Source organism: Solenopsis invicta, chromosome 10, assembly GCF_016802725.1.
Source record: "Solenopsis invicta isolate M01_SB chromosome 10, UNIL_Sinv_3.0, whole genome shotgun sequence".
Lineage (NCBI taxonomy): Eukaryota > Metazoa > Arthropoda > Insecta > Hymenoptera > Formicidae > Solenopsis > Solenopsis invicta.
In genome coordinates this window covers 10,791,442-10,815,008 of record NC_052673.1, presented here as the reverse complement: position 1 = coordinate 10,815,008, position 23,567 = coordinate 10,791,442, and the positions used below count along the sequence as shown (strand labels likewise).

The window sequence follows — 23,567 nt, the reverse complement described above, 5'->3', positions numbered from 1 at the left end:
ATAACATTCCCAAAATAACATAAGTAGCAGTTTATTAGAGTATCAAATAAAAATCTTATCGTAAATATGCTTTCTTTAGGCATTAACATATTGAATTAACAAATATAAAATTTACAAATCTAATTCACAAATAATTATTAAATGAAAATAACACTATAAATTATATAAATACAAAAACTAATTATTACTATAATTATTCACAAATTTTATAAATAATTAATATTAATAAAACTAATAATTTTTCAATTATTACTGCAGAATAAATTGAAAATTTAAAATAACATTTTTCATTCCGTTCAAGATTTATTTTTTGAGAAAAATAAAAATTGTAAAATCAAGTTGAATGTGTGTAGACATTAAATTTTTATTGATTTTATATATGCAGCTCGCCTTGTTAAATATACTTTTTTTTTTAATGCAAATGTCAATTTTGACTCGATCTTATTACAACAATATTTTATTTAAGGATGTTTTACATTTATTTTAAAAATGTGATAATACGTATACTTCAAATAAACTACATGAAAATTGCTTTATAACATTCTACTTTTATTAAACACTATATTTTTTTATAATTTATTTATTTTATTATTTTTTATTGTTATAATATTAAAATTTAAAAATGAGAAAAATCTCGAATTTTTTATATAAGTATTCAAGATAATTTATGCAAAATTTTATTACAAGCTTATTACAATTTTATCTAAGCTTAATTATTCGGTATATAATAAATAACTTTTGTTTATAAAATAACTGAGCAATCGCAATAAAATTTTACATAAATCATGTTGAATATCTAAAGTGCATATATAAAAAATTTCAAATTTTTATTATTATTTTACAAGTCCATCAAAAAACGTTCCTATTAAAAAAAAATTTTATGATCCAGACAAAAAAATCACCGCTTAATTTTTGTATTACTTTTAAATGCAATATAAAACAATCTGTAATTTTTCATTAAACTAAAACAAGGGTTAACAACGAGCAAAAATAGGTGTTGTAAATGAATATAATAATTAATATATTGACAAATTACATAACATAATGCATAAAGACCGGAGCACAGACTTTTGCACAGTTGCACAACTATATGGATAATGAAATTGATTGGTCCATTTCCTTATGCATGTGCTAATGGACCCATCAATTCTCTTATGCACATTGTTATGCAGCTATGCAAGAAGCTGTGGTCCGGCCTTGAATCTGTAATTTTTTTTTCATTATTTTGAATATAAGATGGAATATATTTTTAACAAAAAATAATGTTTGTGTCAAGTTATTATTAAATTATTGTTAATTTAATGTTGATTTTTTTTTAACATTGATTTACCTGGCACAAAATGCAAGAGGAGTGCAGTTAACGGATAAAGGGATGGGCTGTACGTGATATCGGGACAAGCATATCCCAGTACAGATACGATTCTGTCCGCCACGTTTCTGCCTTTTCTTGTCAAATTGTAAGATAGGCAATGCGTACTATCGACGAACGGCGGTAACATGATTGATTTTTCTGGCAATTCTGCAAACAAAACATTTCGAAACTTTACGTGGATGTAATCAAGATAACTTTCTTATTGGATTGTACCGAGAAAAATGAAGTTATCACTTGCGGCTTTATCTTTCTTGAATCGCGCCTTGATTACGTCTTCTGCATTTTTTTTTGCAGAAATTACTCGGATTTAATGATATTTTCACATGAGCATTTCTAAGCTGAGAACGTCACAAACGTGCGCAGCAGTTAAATAAATTTAATCACGCTACTCTCATTTTCGTCTATAACTCATTAGTAATCATACAAATGCTCCGACAGAAAAATATAAAGTAAACGTACAAGTTAAAAATTCAGGATGCATTTACTAACCGGTAGTTCCAAAGACTTGGTTCACCATGTCCCAGTAGAATCCATCGAGCATATTTTTGCCGAGCGCGTGCTGATCGCAAAGCGCTGGCCAGAGTTGCGTTCTGATTCCGTTGTTAAGTGGCCAGGCATTCTCCCGAATGATCAGCTTCGCCTCCCGCTTTCTGCCGGCTTGCAGCAACGTGTTCACCTCAGCGAAAGTCTTTAGCGCCTGTTTCTTGCTAGTGGGCGATTCTGGCTGGATAACAATATTGCTGGTGTCAACATGGGGCGGAAACGCGTCGTCGATGTCGGTGACGTTCGTCGCCTCCTCCTCGACCACCGACAGCGTGTTCGGCGAATTGTCCATTGGGGAGGCAGTCACTAACATCGCTTAACAACTACGGCACGAGATTCTTCATGGCGGCCGTTGCGGCGATTTTTCACGCACCTGCCACTGTCTACGTCATGTCTTGGGATGTTTCAATTTTCATCTGAAAGATGAAGAAGATTCAAATGTATAAGCGAGTTAATTCGAAGACTTTTGGAACAGATAAATAGGATTTTCAAATAGTACTATTAAATTTACCTTACAATTAGCAACAAAAGATAAATTTGATAATATTTTGTTACAGATGTATCATCTTATGATATGAATATTTTGTTACAGATGTAATCTAATCTCTCATCTTATGAAAAATTAAATATCTCTCTAAAGAAACTTGAAATAGATAACTCTTGAAATAGATAACTTAAAAAAAAGCATTTTAAAGAAAAAAGATTTCAAAAATTTTTTAGTTTTGGTTCAACAATATTTTTTTCTTAAATTATATAAAATGGAAACTAGGTATTTTTCAGTGTTTTGTGTTTTTTTACTACAAAGAACTGTAACTTTATGAAATAACATCATTCAACAAAAATAAATAAAAAAATATTTTAAAATAGGCGCTTGTTTAGCTTTAAAATGCTTTTTTTTTTTAAATTGGTGCAATAATTTTTCACAATGATATCAAGCTTAATGTATATATACGTACATAGTATTTTACTTATATATAACAATATATAATTAAAGTTTCGTATTCATTTTATTTTCTATTATTTTTGCTGTATTGTTTCACTATTCCAAATTTATCATTTAGATTTTATGTTCATATAAATAATATGTGCGTAGAGTAAGAATTTCATTATTCGCATAATCATTTTTAATCCAGTAAATTCCATGATATCTCTGCATGATTTTCTGTTTTAAATCCTTGTGCAACTCAGGTCCTAATAATAATTTTTTAAACTATAATTTAGAGTTGCTTTTTCCGAAAATCTAAACAACGATGAAATGGAATGTCTGGAAAAAAGATATAAAGATAAGACATAAAGTAGAGATAAACATAAGAAAGAAATCTTTGCCATTTAACTGATAAATATTCAATAAATTTCGCCTATTTTTTTAGTTAAATAATTTATTTAAAATAATTCTTACTTAAATATAAATTATGTAAGGGATAAAAGGAAGTAAAAATGTGTGTAAAATTTTTTTTCTCTTTTTTATGTAATTCAATAAAAATTTTGAGATAAAAGTTTGTACTATCTTCGAATTTTTATTATAAATCATTCAAATAATGATTAAATTATTTTATTAAAAAAAAGAAAAACAAAATTATTTATTTGTTAAATATTATCAACAAATGATAGGGTTCTCTTACTTTCTTATCACTTTTAACCTTTACATATTTTTTTCCGGATATCCTATCTTGTCGTTGATTATATTTTCGGTAAATGTAATTCTTTTATTTCTAAATATCAAATGCGATTTAAGATTTTTGATTAGGACTCGAGTTACAAGGATTTAAAACAAAAACGCGTAGAGACTTAACACTTAAAACCACGTCTGTCATTTTTAACTCATCAGATAGTTCTTTCTTTTCAAGTTAATTTAAATTTGCACTTTGAAATTTTGCGACTTTTTATAAATCTTGACGTTCTTCGTTCACCTATTAAAATATTACAAGAATCATAAATGATCCATTCGCGTTCTAAGAGAAGCCTAAATTATCGCGATTCTAGGTTTTAACAGATTAAAATAGATCGTTAAGCCTATTCTCTTACAACGCAGCATTTTTGTTATAATATCCACGAACGACATTGTAATGATACCGAACTGTCGTTAAGTTATACTTTACAGAATGCTGCTAGCTGAGGCAAAAAATATATTCGATGTCATTATCATAAGAAACAAAATATTTATCCTATTTCTTTAAATTTTGTAAAAGATAAGAAAAATTGTATTATACTTTAAACATTATCAAATTACCTAATTTTAGTCTACATTGCAGATTATTAATAAATTACATTTTTTTTTTATTTCCTTCTCGTAACAAATTGTACTAATCATGACTCTAATTGCTTCTTTTGTCTAAAATTCACACGTAAAATACGTTTGCGTGTACGAACAGTAATATACATACATTCTTTCCAGTATTTATAGTAGTCATTATAGTCATAAATAATTTTCAATCTTTGATTGAAAGCGTAATTACAGTTTCATAGAATAGCGTAATAGAATATGGATTTGTAATTAATTACGCTTTCAATCAAATATTGGAAATTATTTATGACTATGAATATCGGCCTTACAGTGTATTTGATTTCCTTAATCAATGATTGATCTTTCGAGTAATGTTTCATTTCATTAATATGAGCAACAGTAATATCAAAATTATTAATTTTGTGTTATTTAAGGGGATGTTAAAATGATAAAATTACCAATATTACAAATTCGAGTTTTCTGCAAACTGACTTTACAAAATTAAAAGCTCTTTTTTTATTTAAAGTACACACAAAAATAAATACAGATTCAACTCAAGTTTATATATAAAAAATAAAAAATAAAAATTATATATATATATATATATATATATATATCGTAATTAAATTTTTTTAATTTTAAATGTAAGTTGAGTTTTACGATATTTATTCTTGTAAGAGTTTTCAATTCTGTCAATTCAAAGAAAATTCGAGCCAATATAATGTCTATAATTACTTTATGATGCCCGAGGAAAAAGATTAAGTTAGAGTTGCGGCAAATTAAAAAAATATATAATTAGAAATTTGTGAGCAGTTTTGCTGGTTGAAGTAAGGGAGTATTCTAGTTTGTTGATAAGCAAAAAACAATCGATTTTTAAAAATCAGTTTTTTAAACTTTTATATTAAGAATAAGTCATAAAATGATTTAATGAAATTCGAACAGCTTATCGTTGTTTTCACGTTTTGAAAAACATGGCATATGGGTGCAAATAATGCGCGATTTCACATTTTAAATACACGTTTCCTCAAATCCATGTTTTTCAAGCTTATCTCGAAATTTTCTCAGAAACTACCGATCGTTCGACTTCTGTCTTGAAGCAAACATTTGCAATACTTGTGTTGGAACTAGGATTTTTTAATATTTTAAAAAATGTTTTTACAGTTCGCAAACATTTTAAAACTTTTGCAAAATTTTGTTCATTTTTAGTTGATCGCCATTTTGTTCAACATTGCAATAAATGATTTATTCTAATTTCATTGACAACCACATTTGTGTAAATCAAAATAAACCTTGGATTGATAATTTAAGATCAACAACCTCTGGGATAATATAAACAAGATTGTTTAAATTAGGCAGCATTAATAAATAACTTTGTTTTATATTAATAACTAAAAATTAATATAAATTTTTATAAAGTTAAAAAATAGTAATAAACATACATGTAAAATGCCAATACCTTAGATGTTTTCAGTTCAGAGTCAACAATTTTATAAAAATTTATAAAATTTATAAAAAAATGTTTAATGATTCTTCAAACTAAATAGAATATTCCCTAATCGTCGATTAAATTAATTCGAACTGGATAGAAGTCGCTACTTAAAAGACACGGACAATTTTATTTTAGAACGGCAACAGGTAGTGTCACGGTTCAACCCTTTTCTCGCTCGCTCCGCAACACGGTTAAGCAGTAAGCACGTGATTGCGGCATCGCTTGAATCTCGTAAATTCGCGCGAGCTCCGAGATAATGTTTTAACGCTTACAATGCACATCTGTCGCTATCGTATTGCAACGACGATCCTTCTCTCCTGCCTGACGTTGTCATCGCTCGCTCGCTCGCCCGGCTAACTCATCACGCGACCGAAATCAATTCTCTTGTTGTAAGGGTGCCAACGTAAATAAGTGCGGCGAATATATACGCATATACGGCATACCACGTGCTCCCTCCTTTTTTTTTCTTTTTGCTTTACCGCACGAGTGATTCGGACCCTTCGCGCCACAAGTGGCACACATGGGGTCACGCGCGCGAATGCCTTGACACATGAATCTACATGCATACCGGGACATACTATATTTGGGACACATGCTTCGTGTTAATTTCACGTAATGTAATAAAATGTAAGAATATTAACATTGTAAAAAGAATTTATTTTATGCGCTTGTATAAAAAATATATATTGTGTTATTGCTATAAGAAATTAATTGTTATCAAAATATCGTTGGATATTTAGGCAGAGGCGCGAATATTTAGGCAGAGCAGATGCGCTACGAATATACGCCTCGAATGGCATGTAAATTCATGCGGTAAGGGATTTACGACGCAGTGCGCCCATTATACGTGCCAGTAATTATGAAAGTGGTCTGAGAAAAAAATGTAAAAAAAATTAAATTCATCATTTACTTTGTGTTATCCTACTTGTGAAGATCTACAATGTAATAATATGAAAACATTCTTCAAAAATAATTGTGAATTATAAACGTTTCACGATATTGGTAACTGTGTCGTTAAACAAAATTCAGTTGACGTTTACTTTGATAGCAATCTAAGTCATTTGTTCGAATAACAGATCAACGACGAAGGAAATATAAAGATATTCTTATTATCGCTAATTTCTTATGAATGTTTTGAAGCTCTCAACAAACTGAAAATTCTATTAAGAAGAAAACTGGAATATTGGAGGAAATTAAGTAAAAATAATTACAATAATAAAATGGATATTTATTTTAACTAATTTTTTAAATAAGTTTAATCTTTTTTGCTCATAAATCATTTTTAAGATTTATCTTTACTTTTTAAAAGATCATTTGAGATATCAGAAATCATATTTCTTTATAAACTACTTGTAAAGTTTTACAAACCTAGAAAAAAAATTTAACTGCAAGAGTATAGATATATTTTGAAAAATATTTTATTACATAATGATAAAATATTTTTTTATTATTACACATAAACACAAAAGTTTGAGATATTAAAAAAAAAGAACACGACTTATACCTATTTTTTCCAATATAAATTAACTTTAATCTTACTCTAATTTATTCATTTATCTTTTCTAATTCTTAGAACTAGAAAAAGATAACAAATAAGTTAACTCAACACGTCCAAATCGGCACATAAAACACTTTAAAGATGTCATTAAGAGGTCTTATAGATACGTTGTATAAAGATGTCTTTATACAGTGTATCTATTAAAAGATATGTTAATGACACCTTTAAGAAATATGTCTTCATTTTGGATATCGTTAATATTGTTAATTTGCATCTTATATATAAACAAATCACATATATTTGATAGTAGACATCAAGCCATCTTCATAATCGTCTTATTGTGATTGTTCGTTGAAATATTGAGAGAACATTTATATTTATATTTTGATCGATTAATTTAATATCGTATAGGTCTTACGTATCATTCAATTTTTAACCTTGTGTTTTACCTTCTTCGTATGAATATATATCATACGTACATACTCCTGTCAAACAGTCAGAGAGTAATTTTGAGTTATGATGTAGGAATATTTATAGCGGTTTTAGTGCTACCTGTGCTGCTCCGTGCTGCACATTAAATGGAATTGAGCAAAAGCAGATATAAACGTCATAATGTGCAAAAAATCATCAAGAACATTTTCAATCAAACCTAATGGTAATTATAATTCAATCAGTAGTATTGTTTAAAGCAGCACTTCTACACCACGAAAAAAGTTATTAACTAAATGTTTCAACTTGATTGAATTTCTTCAGTTCAAACGTATTTAAATTAAATATAGGTAGTAATTAAGTTAAATGTATAAACGGAGGTTCGAGTATTTTATGTATTTGAGTTAAATACGTAAACAGTTGAACTAAAAAAATTATATCGAGTTGAAAAATTTAGTCAAGTTAATAACTTTTATTACATAACCTTATAACATTTATTTTAAAAAATTATTCTTCTGTTAAATCATTTTTATTGTAGGCATATAAAACTGTACAAAGTTGCGCACAGACGTAAAAGACACGAAAAAGAAACATTTTTGGAGTGTTGGATGCAAACAAGAAATAAAAATTTGAGATATAGTAATAATGATTTTTTGAGCAAGTAGTGCAAATCACTGCAAATTATAAGACAAATTGCTATACCGCTACACCATATCAGCTCCGCTAGTGTTATTTTTTCCGTAAGTAGGAAGCTGGATATAAATAAATAAATAAAAATAAATATGTATAATAATAAAATAATAATCTAATATTGTTCGATCGATTAAAAATACACTTCTCTCAAGTAGAGTCGAAGAGTGTCGATTGAGTTTGAATTAAATAGAAAGCGTGTGTCCATTTGTGTCCATTTGTATCAAAAGTGTCGACTGTATTCCTTAAAAAGCAAGTAGCTTTATTTAGAAAGTTTTCCATAATTTTACTCATTTCTTCTGCGAAGTTTGCATATTGTTTGCACACAGTCTCAGTTAAAATTAATCGCCAATTAGGTTAATCGAAGTTTAGACAAAGTCTGAAAACGGGGTTCAAGAAATTTAATAATTTAATTGTAAGATGTACCACGTATTTGTTTTCAAAAGTATGCGAACGGCCGTGCACGAATAAAATTACGAAGTTCGTAATTGTTTCGCGCTGAATAAAAATGCGTCATCTGGCTCGTAAAAAAAAAACTTCAGGCAATGACCTGTTGTCAGACACGCGAATGGCCTAAGAGGAGACAATGAATGCATAATATGACATATAATTAACGGTAAGGGAGCTGTTGCTAATAATAAAATAGCTCGACCAGATGCGAGAGCACGAGCTGCTATGTAATCTCGGTATGCTTAACGGTTATTAATAAAAAGCGCGTGTTATCTCTCGGCCAGCAACATGCGTTCAGCGCTTATCAACCTACCATGTGCACCTCGTGAGATGCGCGCGTATAATGTGGCCTCCACAAAGAGACTTCACGGAGTAAATCTTGCGATCTTTTCTCAATTCTTTCAATACAATACCCATATGTGACGACACAAGCGATTTAATAATACAGATTGGAGATATTTCAGGTATTAATATTTGATGCTATCGTAGATACACAAAAGTGAAAACTTTTACTCGTACATGTGTGACACCAGATACCGAGCGGTTCAAAGCACTTTTTAGTGTATTCAGATTTTTATCGCCTCTTCTGTTATTACTCCGATCTTTTATCAATTTATTATGTTTTTATACTCTTTTTCATTCTTTATTTCTCTCGTCCTATTTAAAAATCGTACAGGTGTTGGAAATATGATGGAGATAGTAAATTAGGTTAAATATCCTCTCTAAAATTAACGCCGTTGTTAAATAACTTGTGGTTGAAAGAGAATAGCGATTTTAGGACATCCCGTATATATAGAATGAGCGGGCTTGCAGTTGCAGCCGTAGATAAATATTATTGCAAGACCCGAGCGCTCCGAACCACTTGATAGTATAAATACATTGCATCAAAGGCGGAGGCAAAGGCAAACGCGCACGCATTGCATTGTCGAATACGCAAAGTGAAACGGGGTGCCTATTTGCTGAGCGTTTCCCCCCCGGTGCTTACATTCTCGACCAAATTTTGCAAAGAAAAACATGCAAGACCCTGAAACATCACGTTCCTCGGAAAAACGATAAAATTGATGATTTGTGTCCCGTCATTTCGTATTTCTAATCGCTCCAAATTGATCGTGTGTGCGGCATTTGCCATTCTGCGCGTGTCCAGGAAACGTAAAGCAGTGAAGAGAGCAATGTGAGAGGAAAAGTGATTAAAAGTAAAGTTGACAATACGGAAACTGTGTGTTAACAATATGTAAACTTTGCAGAAAAAAATGGTAAATATCAGATGAAAACGTTCCTTGCTTTCCTTGTACGTAACAATAACAATAATACAATTAATTTATATTATTGTTATATGTAATACATATAACAAAAAATCGTAGTGTTTCTAAAATGAAATTCAAATAATTGTTTAGATATATGTATATAAATTTATTTAAATACATGGGTTGCTACGACCTTTTGTTCAATCTTATAAACACCTCACACACACAAACGAATTGTACAAGGGAAATGTTGTACATCGCTGAGAAGAATTTCGTAAAATAATTATAATTTAAACTTTTTTTTAAACAAATTTATTATAAACTTATTTGAATAAAAATTCGTGTGTTAATACGTATTTCATTTAATGTATTCAAATAATTTGTATTTTTTAAAAAAAGTATAAATCAACTGTTTTGCGATATTCTTTTAAGCGATATTAAAAATAAAAAAATATAAATATAAATGAATAATAAAAATATTCTAAACATACAGTTAATTATATACATTTACAGAGCTTACAAACACACATATACATACACGCGTGCGCGTACGCACACGCACATGCACGCTTGTTTTAACAATGACTTTGATCTTCAAGTTATATAGGTCGCTCCGAAACTAATGCCTCCTATTTATTTACATGGAAACTACAACAGTTACAAAGAACACAATAATACTATTTAATAGAATACGTGTTTAGCTACGAAAACACTATTTTTAGAAGTCGCCACCAATGTTGCGCTTATATAACTTAAAATTATTTAGATAAAGATAAGATAAATTACATGTAAACGTATCTTAGACAAGATAAAGAAGATTTTCTTTTAATTTATATAAGATAAGATAAAGGTAAAATTACATATTCTATTTACATCAATTTTTAGATAATATTGCTATTGAGCAAAACAATTTAAAATATAAAAACGACATATTCGTATTTTTATTTCTCAATATTATATTTCTTAAGAATTAAAGTTCTTCAAAAATAATTTAATCTAACAAAAAATATTCCTCTTTGCGAATCAATATGCAAATAAAAATCAAAGTTAAAAAATGGAATATACATATAATTCACATTATATGATTGACGAAATTCCTTATAAAAGTTTTCGGATTTATAGATTTGGAACAGTTTTTATATCGCGATATTATTGATCTGTGCAATATCTAGGCTGCGTCCCAATATACAGTCATTAAAAATCTGTAGTTTACGTTGCATATGCTGTAGATTTTCTGTACCGGCAGTAAATTTCAAAATGCAACCTCGTTATCACTTTGAAAAATTCTCTCGTTAAGGTAAATGATAATTTGGAGGTTGAGTCTATAAAAACAGTATTTCATCCTTATTATCCATATTATCTTAGATAATTTGAAAAAAACACTTCTTTTATTTAAGATAAAGATGAAAGTGATATACTTGTAATAATCTAGATAAAAATATGATAAAACTATCTTTATCTAGATGATCGTCTAGATAATTTTAAATAGACAACGATGAACACTGGTTACCAATCTTAGCTATGCCAATGAATTTGTATCAATGGTGAACAGTTAAGAGCATTCCACGCTCGTAAAAATCCGTCAAATCCAGACGGCGGATGTGGTAGGACAGTCTAGAACTTCTAACTTTTGTTTGGGCCGATAAAAGATGGACATTTTCCTAGACGTAACGACGTCGTTCTAGCAGCTGTGAAACATTAGGTCACCTCCGCTGCAGATTCTTACGAGCGTGGCATGCAAGCTTTTGTTCGTCATTGGCGAAAATGCATAGCCAAAGATAATAACTATGTCACCACAGTGTAACTGAGAATGTGCTCTATTAAATAGTTATTGTGCTCTTTGTATCTGTTGTAGTTTCCGTGTAAATAAATAAGTAGGAGGCATTAGTTTCGGAGCGACCATATACTATACGAATATTATGGAAACTTAAACTAAATTTGCATTAAACGGAAATTGCTGAGATATTTATAAAATACTTCGAAATATTATAGCAAGGTATACTATGTCGTCCTTTCTCCCTGTATATGAAACAAACTTCAAAAGCTAAGCCTAACATAACGCAACAATAACTTGACCTAATTACTCAGCAATCCATGTACGTTTTCATGTACCTACATACTAAATTTCACGTAGAAAATACTGAAAAGAAATGAATTTTAAGTGAGGTAAAAATTACGTCATCACAAAGTGACACGTTTCCGAAACGAGCAGCCACCCACGCTTAATTTAAAATGCAGCTGACTCAGAATTCCATTTCGCACAATGGTATCCCAAGATCAAGGTCGTCGGTGAGGTTTAATGTTCTCTATAAATAGCTGTAAAAATCCCCCCGAGATAAAAGGCGCACTTCTAGGCGGTGTCTCGCAGCATCACTCGCGACTATATACATCACGGATGAGCGCGGCGGGTGAAGTGAGCAATAAACAACGAGCAGTAACGTGCAACGCAGCGGCGGCGCGCGATCGCGCGCGATTACGCAATGCCGTGTAATTTCAGTGCGCGAAATCCAAGCGGTCGAGGATTCGGCCGCTCGAGAAAATTCGCAAGTGCCAAACGGCGCGCACGGCGCGTCTCGTCGTCTCGGCGTTCGGCCTTGGAGGTCCGACAATTCCGTGAGGATCATCATTCTACTTCTCGAGGATTTGTGCACGCTGAATAATTCATCAACGGCGACGCTAGGCCGCCCCCTCCCCCCTCCCCTGCTCAGTTAACGAAGTGTCGTACGCATTTAACTCCCCTCAAGAAGATTAATAATATTTATTATGGAGCGCTCGCGTTGAGCCGGAGGTCGGAGAGACACTGGAGGAACTTGACACTTTGAAATAAAACGACACACGTGAACTGTGCGGAAATCCGACGAGGATGATTTCGAGCAAGCTCCGATTAATTTAATTGGCAATTAATTCAACAGAATTGCTCCTAGCAGGAATATTTAAATACATAATAACGCCGTCAATAATTTAATCTTTCTCTCCGTGTGTTGAGCAATAAAAAATTAATAATTGCATAAAAATCAATTCTATTGAAATTGATTTTTCTAAGCTAAACAAAGTTATATAAATATTATCTGGTAAATCAATTGTCTATTAAGTTAATCGGAGTTTGGTCGAAGTATTAGATATATTCGGATGTTAGAATTTAAGGTAAAAATAAAGGATAACATAAACGCGTAAAGTTACACGTATATCGGGACACATTCACGACGCGTGCTTCCTGCCTAAATGTTCGCGCATTATGATTGTTGGCTATTTAAACTAATGATTTAAACGCTACATCAAAACAGCTGAAGGTTCATACTCTGCAATTTGACATATCAATGTTTGTTGAATAATAATAATAATAATAATAACAACAGGGCTGGGAAAAATACATAATTAAAGTATTTGAAATACAAAATACTTTTTTTTTAATTACGATAATATATAATGTTAAACTTCCTCAAGCTAAATGCTACAACATTGTGCGGAAATTTTGAGCTGATTTTTAGTCAGCTGAATAGAAGACAATTAAAAAATACTTATTAGTTGTAATTGAATTTTATAGGAAAAAATCACAATTTAATCAAGATTTTTATATTGACTAATAAAGGCAAAATTATTGATGTGTTAAGAGAACCGGAGCAAATTAACTGATTTGTTTCCGTTCCAAATTGGCATCGTTGTGTCATACAAGAAAAATTTATTTGTTGTCAAGGATTTTTGGTATTTTAAATACAAAATAGATAAACTCTTCAAAATAAAAAATACAAATTGTATTTCAAATATACCCAGCCCTGAATAATAACAAAATATGTCAAATTATGGTAATAATAAGTATTGTATTTTCCAGTTCTTTTGAAATAAATTAATGAACAACAATAAATATTATATATTTATTATATTATTATTGTTTATGAATTTATATACACTAAATATAATAACTGAAAATAATAATATCTCTTGAACAATCAGCCGTCACATGATGCGCGAACATTTAGATGGGAAGCACGTGCTCCGAATATATCCGATTGCGTGCGAATTCGTGGCATTTGTAGCTTCGTCGTGTGTAGGTGTATACGTAGATATATATACTTCGAAGTTATTCGCATCGCTAAAGGATTAAAAAAAATTACGGATGATATAATCGTGCATACGTGGATAATATAACAAATAGAATAGACCTTTCCTCGGTGTTACACTACACTGAGAAAAAAACTTGATTAAATTTTTCAACTTGATTGAATTTATTCAGTTCAAGTATTTATGTAGTTAAGTTAAATATATAAACAAAAATTCAAATATATTATGTGCAACATTTAAGTCAAAATATATAAATACTTGAACTGAAAAAATTTAATCGAGTTACAAATTTAGTCAAGTTAACTTTATTTTCTCAATGCACCAATAATTAATCCATCTTGCAGACGCACGTACGACTACGTACATTAACAGTGCCTGGTGCGTCTGTACTCAGCGAACAATTTCCCTGAAGCAGCGTCTGAGATACGTATCGTTTTCGTTTACATTTACATAGTTAATTTGCATGGTTCAATAGCTTCACGCTTGCAAAGAACGGAAAGACCCGGCGAACCGCATGTCGTGAGATGTCCTTGCGCGAAGTCGCGGTCTTTCGCGCTCTGGATAACCATCGACACACGTGGTTATACACGAGACCGGCTGTGAGATCGGCCAGCTAATCCGCGTCGCGAATAACGCAGCTTCATGCAACCCGAGCACCAATAACGGAATAAAATTCCCATTTCTTCGGCGCGCTTTGGATTGTTAAGGAGACAGCACAAAACGTTCAATGACATTTTTTACCTTGCGATAAAATGCAAGGTTGATCCGAACGGACAAAGGTAAAGTGAGATCCAGACAGGGTTGGGTAAGTTAATATATATATTTTTTTAACTAAGTTAAAATTAATGGCTTATAAAATTAATGTATGTACATGAAAAAACTAACCAGTTAAAAGTTACTTTGAGATTAAATTAACTTAAACTAAAAGTTAATTTTGAAAAGCATTATTTATATTAAATTAGAAATTTGCATTTTTAATTTAGATTATTCTAAACAATTATAATATGGATCATTAAACAAATTTAATATTTTATTTGTAAATTAAGTTTATATAAAATAACAAAGAAATATCGTTTTTTATGACAATATATTTTTTTCTCTTATAACCAGGGTTGGCAAAATTCCACATTTTTTTGATAAAGTCCATGCCAGTGGCAAAAACTCGGTATTTTCCGGGAAAAAATGGTATTTTCCGGAAAAAACTGGCAAAAATAATAATAAATATAATTTCATACAATTAAATATAATTAAATATAATTTAAATATAATTTAATATAATTTTTTTTATTTTAAATATAATTTGCCCGAAGATTTTGTTAATTTTGTCATGCATTTACATAATTGTCCAGCAAGTTCAGCGTCAATAGAGAGAGTATTCTCCAACCTAAGTTTCATCCAAAACAAAATTCGTAATAGATTAGGAATTGACGTAACAAATAAATTAGTTTTTTCTTATAAAATGTTAAATGGCGAACGCAAAGACGTTAATGATTGGTAAACATTGATAAACATAAAATTTTACTATTTAATTATTTTTACTATTATTATTATTACTATTAATTACTACTATTATTTACTATTACATATAATACTATTTGGCATTTAATTATATATATTAATTTAGAAAGATTTTATTGGTTTATTTTATTGGTTTATATAAAATTCATTAATATATACTTATAAGATTATATATATATATATAAGATTCATTATAAAATTACAGCAAAAATATTTCTTTTGCATATAAATATATTTTATTTAATAGTCACTTTTTTAGTTCTTGCCAGTTTATTCCAATTTGCCAGTTTATGGGATAAAGTCTGGGACGGTAAAATCCGGAATTTACAATGGTTTTTTGCCCTTACTGGACTTTTCCTGCCAACCCTGCTTATAACATTTTATTACATGGATACACTTTTAAATTATAAAAAAAGTTAATAAAGTTTGTGTGTTTTAAAAATAATAGTTTAGATTAAACTAGTGAGATTAAACTAGAGATTAAAGTTTAAGTAAAAAATCATTTAAAATTAATTAAATTAAGTTAAAAATTATAAACCTTTTAAACTTTATTATTTAACTTTTTATTTTTTAACTAGTTATTACTCAACTTTGAATCCAGAATTGGATCGTTGAATTCGTAATTGGATTACAATCGGTGATTATGGCAGCAAAATAAATTTATAAACACAGAAAGATTGATTTTGCTAATGTAATCTAAAACTTTAGATGGATACAGATCTGAAAATAATTTTGTTAAATCATCAAAATAATTATGTAGGACTCTCAAACTAAATTATTAGAATGTCAAAATTTTTTGCAGCATTGCTTATCATGCTTGAACATTCATCACAATTATTTTGATGGACTAATAAAATTATGTTTCAAATCTATATCCAGCTAAATATTTAGATACTTGAACAAAATCGATCTTTTCATAAATGTTTAACATGCAATAATCATTTTCTTGTTTTTCTATAACAGTGTTTAGAGTCGTGTCTTGTTGGAAGCGATAAGTATCAATTATATTTGATTTAAAGCACAGTAAATAAATACTCGGCACATACATTAATGTAATATTTATGAATTTATGAATATTATTTTTGTTCCACGAATAAAGTCAGTATTTTCGATTCCATCTCAATAATTTATGATGTATTTGTATTCCCAAATCATAAATTATTTGCTAGTTCTTTACAATTTTTTTTTAACAGAAAAAAAAATGAATAAGAAGAAGGAGGGGAAAAGAAAGGAATTGGAAGAGGAGAGGTGAACAGAAAGGAGAAAAGGTAGAAAAAAAATGTAAAAAAAAGTAAATAGGTTAAGTTAAGTAATTTTGTAAAAAGATAATGTAATATGATAAGGATTAGATTAAGGCGGCACAAAACTAGTCGGAGGTCAGTCATTAGGGTTTAAGTAAAATTGAAATGTATAAAATATATAATATGTAAATAATAAAGAAATTTGTAATATTTTGGAGTAGATATTAATATTAGTTTTAAGATGGAGTAGGATTCAGGGATAGGAAGTGTGGATGGATGAATGGTTAAGAACTTTTTGTAAACCAAGTGCCTTCTTGGCGATTGTAAAGCTTGAAGTAATAAACTATACATACAATTTTTTTGGAATATGGGGAGATTGTAGAGATGCCTGTTGACATCGGTAATATTAAATTAATTTGCAATTTAATTTTGTGATATTAGTTTTAGTTCAATTTAAGAACTGTATTTGAAAGCAAAAGAAACGACACACAGTTCAAGAGAATTAGAAATTGTATGTAAATTAAGAAATATTATTTCAGCATTGAGATATAACTATGACCGTTTAGGCATCGTCAATTATTTGGGTTATTTGTTAAATTTTAGTTAGCTTTGCTTTAATTATAAGCTAAATATTTTACTGTTGGAGCTTCGTGTTTAGTTTTTTCCGAATTTCTTTCTCATCAAAAGAAAATTTAAAAGCGTTTAATAGTGTGACCGTTAATGCAACATGCATTTTTATTATAAACCTCTGTCCTAAACCTCCCATCTGGTTTGACGAACGAATACGTAAAAGCGAAAGAAAAAAATTCACGTGCGGAAACTGTGACGCGTGATTTCTTTTACATCCGGTACATGAAAGTGCTAAATGGCCATTACCAAACGTCAAGAGCGTGAAACGACTCGTTAACGTTAGAGCAACAGCCCTAGTATCGTTCCTCTCCGTCTCGTTGTACCTATAAACGAAAGTCCCTGAAACGAAAACTGCCTACTTCCGAGCAATAAAGACCAATGCCGTAATCATCGTGATTTAACGACATTGACTCGGCCACCGTGCTGGGAGTCATCACATAAGTGAAATAATGCTTTCGTATCGAATCTTCCGATCTCCGAGAAATCTTCGTTACGTGATTTCAAGGTGGTAAGATGTAGTTTTTGTCGTATCTCTGTCGTATGCTGCGCGCGGCACTCTTTCGACGTTGAAACGAGACATATTCTACGCAGCCGTACTATACATTTCGCTCTTAAAAAATAGATTCATAGCTAAACGTTAGAGAGAAAACGAGGAAGATGGACGACAGCAAATTCAATTACAAAGAACAAACCGACAAATGTTTTTCATAAAGAAAAGTAAACACTGTAAATTACTTGAATTAATTAAATATTACTTATTTTATATATTTAATACGTTTATATATCTAAAAATTTCTTATTCAAGTACTGAGTTCATCACAAGCATCAAATTTATTCAAAATATATTCTCAGTACTAATAATTTAATACTTCAATCAAGAATATTGAGTTGTTTTATTTTAAACAAAAATTCGATTTGCTTATTACAACGACTTTTCGTCGTTAAAATTTTAAAATGTTCTTCAAAAGAATATAAATTCTTTTAAATACGCGATAGACAACGTTTTGTATTTATGTTAAAACCGGATTGTTAAAATTTTTATGTTAAATTTTTAATATATTAAAGTATTAATTTAATATAATGTGATTATGTTATTTGCACCTTTTGTGTTAAATTGATATTTAAAATTTCTTTTAGTAATTTAAAAGAACACACTTATGAGTGAATAAACAAATTACATAAAAATAATATAGTTTTACAACATAAAATCCAAGATAAATGAATAAAATGTGCATGTTAACACAAAATAAAAATGTTAATTTTATTGAAGAAACGTGTTTCCATACTCTATTTTCAAATGTGAAGTGTTACATTTTTGAAATTAATTTCTTACATAATAATTATATTATTTTGTAACATATTTATCTTGTATTAAATTAATGCAAAAGTTTGAATGGATTCCGTTTGAAATGTGCAATATATTATATATATAAAATTTAACACCAATTTTCCAGTATCTGAGTTTTTCTAAAATTTATAAGTACATTTTAAAACTATTATCAAGAAAATATTCTTTGTTAAAGATAACTGTTATTTAAAATAAGTAAATTGAGTAATTGTTTTAATTAACTTAATTTTCTGTGTGTACGCAAAAGTAGAAATTCTTTTTTTTTAAATAAATAATAATAATAAAAATAAAAATAATAATATAAGTTTTTCTAAAATTTGTGACGAGTATATTTTAAGGGTATTGTCAAAAAAATGCTCTTCATTAACGATAATCATTAAAAGAAAAAAAATAATTAAGTAATCGCTTTTCTTAATTGTAGCATTAATATTTTTCTGTGTGTACGAAACAAATTCTATCACGCGTGCAAGATTTCGAGAATTATCGACGGTACAAACTACTCGAACAATTTTAAAACCGACCACACATGCCGACATCTTTTGAATGTGCGTATGCAAAATTTAGTATTAAGCCGGTGTTAATTGACAATTGTACGTGACGTGAATGTGTTGGGCTTAATGAGAATTACGATGTCCTAATTTCGAAATTTAATTTTCGATATTACGGTAGAACCTCTATCCTGAATCGCTCCCCCCACTTTTTCCCCTTTATTCTAAAACAGCTGTTCCCCTGTCAAGTGGAAGTCTCCTCTTGCGTCGCTCTCCCACTATGCGTTTGCCACGTGACCGCGTGGCCATGCGTGAAGCGAGAGGGCAAGCATGAGAGACGGAGAGCGAGCGATGACATTTTAGTTCCGTGCATGTTTCGTTACGATAAGAGTTGGGAGATTAAGGGGCGATTCCGGAACAGACAGATTAGCTCTCCCGGTTCCAGTGATTTTAGATACCCGAAAGTGTGATCTGTACGACAAAATAGAACCTGGTTTGAATTAACGTTCTGTTCATATGTACAATACATCTTCCTCAATTCTTCGAAAAATAAAATTGAACGATTACTCGCTAGGACACCTCGCATACTCGCAAGTACTGAAAATAAAAAAAAGTATAGCTCGAGAGCATCTGAGCACTCTTGCTGAAGACAAAACACATGCGTACCCAGATAGCATGCAGATTCAAAAGGAATTTAGACTTATGTCAATTCAGAGTTTATTTTGCGATGCGAAAAGAATTCTTTTTCTGAAAAGTTCCTTTTTGCATCTAAAAATAAATTTTGAATTAATGACATAAGCCTGAATTCTTTTTAAACTCTCTGTTATTTGAATACTCGCTTTTTTTGCAAAGTGAAAAGTCAGGGGGTCATACAACTTGATGAAAATGACAAAAGTGAGCAAATTCACTAGGTACTCAGCAATAAAATTATTAATATTTCAGTAAATACGTTCACTTTTGTAATTTTTAAGTTGTGATTCGTAATTAACTCCCCTTCTCCCCCCTCCTTCTGAAGAGAAAAAGTACAACGGAAAAGATGATGTGGCCTTTACAAGAAAAATGTATAAGTGTAACAAGTAATAATAAGATAAAAGTGTTAATATAATAAATATAATAATACTAAAAAAAAAATAGATCACACATTTCTCGTTTCTTTCGCTCAAAAAAAAAAAAAAACTATTTAATTTTAAGACAGTAAAATGTTTTATTTTTGTCTACGTTTTTTTAATATTAAAGAAGGTTTAAGTTTAAACGATGTTTATATTTAAAACGTTTAAAGTTGCAATATTCAAATAGTTTTTAATGTTTTAATATTTTAAATTTAAACACCGTATAAAACTAGAACATTTTTAAGTAAAAAAAAAGAGACATGAAACATTTTCATATTTTAAAATTAAACACTTCTTTTTTTAACGTTGAGCTCAGTAACTCTCGCAAAATTCACTCAATATCCAACAGCAATATTTGATCTGCCCCGAGAAAGAAATTTTGTTACACATCAAATATGCTGCGATATTTACTGAAAAAGTATCCCGATCATTTTGACGCCAAGAGCATGTTTGCAGAAAAAAAGGTCATTGGTGTAGAAAGTGTAGCTGGAGATATAAAAACTACTTTTTATCACTTTAATAGCATTTTCGGCTCAGGAGGAAACGCGGATCGTTTTGCGCGATAAAGTAGCGCAATTAATTTTCGTGAACAACACGCATAACTGGTGATGCACCTGGCAGGATCATTACGTCATTAATCGTTGCCGGAACGATCCAAGCCCCGCTTCGGTCGGAAGCGCCGAGTACGAAAAGTGCAACTGAGCCGGAATCAGGCGATCGACCCCGGTGAACTAATTTTGTTTCTCCCTCTCATATATCGTATTCAGTGCTACAAATTACGATATACGTCGTATTTTAGTGCGAATGCGAGCGCGCCCCTTCCGCATTCGCTTTCTCCCGCGTATCTCTGTGACCAAACGCGTTCAGACGCGCGTACGTTGCACTGTAAACGCGAAACGGTGCAGAATGCTCACGAGAATTCGGTAACGCGTTAAACACCCTGGCGTCAAATAATCGGTCCCACCGCGGCGGCGGATAACCTGCCGCCGGTCTGGGCGAGATACGTCTTGGCGAATAGCCGGTGCCTACCTCGAGCAGCACGACGAAACGCCAGCAGGGAGCCCCGATCGGAGCGTCGGAGCGTGGCATGCAAGCGAGGAACGGTGCGGACGAGCCACCGGCGCGGACGGCGGCGGTGCGCCCACCCGAGTGCGAGTTGCCGCTGTCAACGTCCCGAACGTCGTCGCGCTTGGCCGATCGGCACGTTTCTCACTTCGCGTGGTAGCCTGCGTGCGTACGCGGAGTCTTCACTCCGCCTGTCGCCCCCGGACGATTCGATCGTCGTGGACAGCAGATCGACCGACGACTTACTATTACACTCAATCGCGAGATGCTGCTTTGTACGTTACGTCCGCCTGCCTGCCTGCCTGCCTGCCTGTCTGGCCTGATCGCTCGTTCATTCGCTCGCTCGTCCCTTCGTTCGTTCACGCGCGCGCGCGCGCGCCTACGTGCGTGCGTGCTTGTGTTTACTTTGCGCGTGATCCCGCGATGCACGTTTAACGCGTGCCCCCGCGATCCCTCTCCGGATCTCCGTCGAAATCGCAAGTCGTTTCGCGCGTACACACCGCACTGCCGCGGAAACCAGCGATCACAGCGACCGACGACGCAGCAGCTCGATCTCTCTCTCTCTCTCTCTCTTTCTCTCTCTCGCACGCTATAATCGCGACGCGTATACGTCCGCGCATCACGCGCGTACAAGGGCCACTGCGCGCAGATGGCTGCGGCCGCACCGACGGTCGCGCCTCGCGGCGCGTGATCGTACTAACGCGGTATCATAACGTGAGATCGATAGACAAACTGCGCGCGCGTCAAAATCACAATATAAATATTATATTATGCGTAAAGCATATTGACGTATATTAGGTGTGCATAAAGTCAGTATAGGATTACGCATTGGAGATTGAAGAATTGAAAATTGTAGTTCTACCAATCAGATAATTTTAATTTTGATTTGTTTTGTTCTGATTGGTTAAATTCTAAATCTTTTAAAGCCAGGTTTATGCAAGCCGTAACCGCAAGAAATTGACCAATCATAATCGATTTATAAAAGAATAATCGACTGTAATTGGCCAATTTCTTACAGTTACAGCTTGCATAAACTAAGCTTAAGGATTGGCAATCCTTGGGCCTTTTATCCATAATGCTAGTTCGTAATCTCATTGTCAGACAGAGAGAAAATTTACTAATTGTATTATAATTAATCAATTGTATTAATTGTTTTATTGACCAAATTGTTCAAATGCGATTGGTCAATTCGCTCTCTATCTGAAATATCGGACCGATTTCTAGTATCGTGAACATAGGCTTAAAGTATAAATAATAAATACACGTGTCACACATACCCGTGTATTTTAAAACACGTTCCTGACCGGGCGCTTTAATAACAATGTTATTTGATATTTTGTTTAATCAGATATAAGTCAGAGGAAACATGATCATATTTCAAATAACAATCCAGCCAATCTGGAACGTTGTAATTAAAATTTTTAATTACTTCATTACGTGCCACGTAATAAGGTAATTAAAATTTTAAATCACAGCGTTCTATATCGAATGTGATACATTTAATAACCAGAGTAGTAAATAACTTAATTTCTTCTGAAGATATTTAGCATTTAATTGCAAAAGCGAGTAAAATAGTGGATAAGCATTCAAATATTGCAAAGAACGTCCTGAAAGAAAAACACTTGTTACTCCTTATAATTATTTCATCAATATTTTGCTATGACCGTCTATAGGCCCTTCCCGATTTTAATTAAAAAATTTAGTTAATCGAAACATTGTTGATCGTAATTTTTGGAATATAATAAATTTAAATATTGTTTCTCAAAGGTGTTTTGAAGTACATCGGATATATATAATATTTAAATTTATATTCTGGAGATTACAATTAGCAATATTTCAGAAAGATTTCAGATTTTTTTCAGTAATTTTTTAGGAATTTTTGAAAAGATTTCAAGTACAAAAGTTGCAAATTTTTTGCTATCCCAGAAACATTTAAAAAAATATATTACAGATATATTCTACTACCTTTACGAAATGTTTCATTTGTTTAAGTTGAAATATTTCTGCGACATCTCTGAAAAATTTCGATGCTGTGAAATCAAGTTAAACCGAAATCAAAGTTAATTTTGTCAAGGTTTTTTTTACGAATTGATTAGAATCCTTGTAAGTTTTGCGCGGCTAACTTCAAACCTCGTTGGTTTGCCGCCTCTCGTCGATACAATCGACGCGT

General features: G+C 31.4%; 1 protein-coding gene across 5 annotated transcripts in view; it reads right to left on the bottom strand.

Moving 5' to 3' along the window:
- The window catches only part of LOC105205328 (GTPase-activating protein skywalker), a 32,785-nt gene extending 10,746 nt beyond the window's left edge, over positions 1 to 22,039 (bottom strand). For 2 of the 5 annotated variants that reach the window (XM_026134626.2, XM_039454611.1), the window contains exons 1-3: positions 21,362 to 22,038; positions 1,862 to 2,331; positions 1,331 to 1,519 (exon numbers count right to left, since the gene is read on the bottom strand). In XM_026134626.2, the coding sequence (XP_025990411.1) occupies positions 1,331 to 1,519; positions 1,862 to 2,228 (556 nt within the window). In that variant the 5' untranslated portion in view covers positions 2,229 to 2,331; positions 21,362 to 22,038. Of the gene's footprint in view, positions 1 to 1,330; positions 1,520 to 1,861; positions 2,332 to 21,361 lie in introns of all 5 variants that reach the window. The other 3 variants (XM_026134629.2, XM_026134630.2, XM_039454612.1) reach the window with 2 other exon arrangements.
- Between the last annotated feature and the right edge of the window lie 1,528 nt (positions 22,040 to 23,567).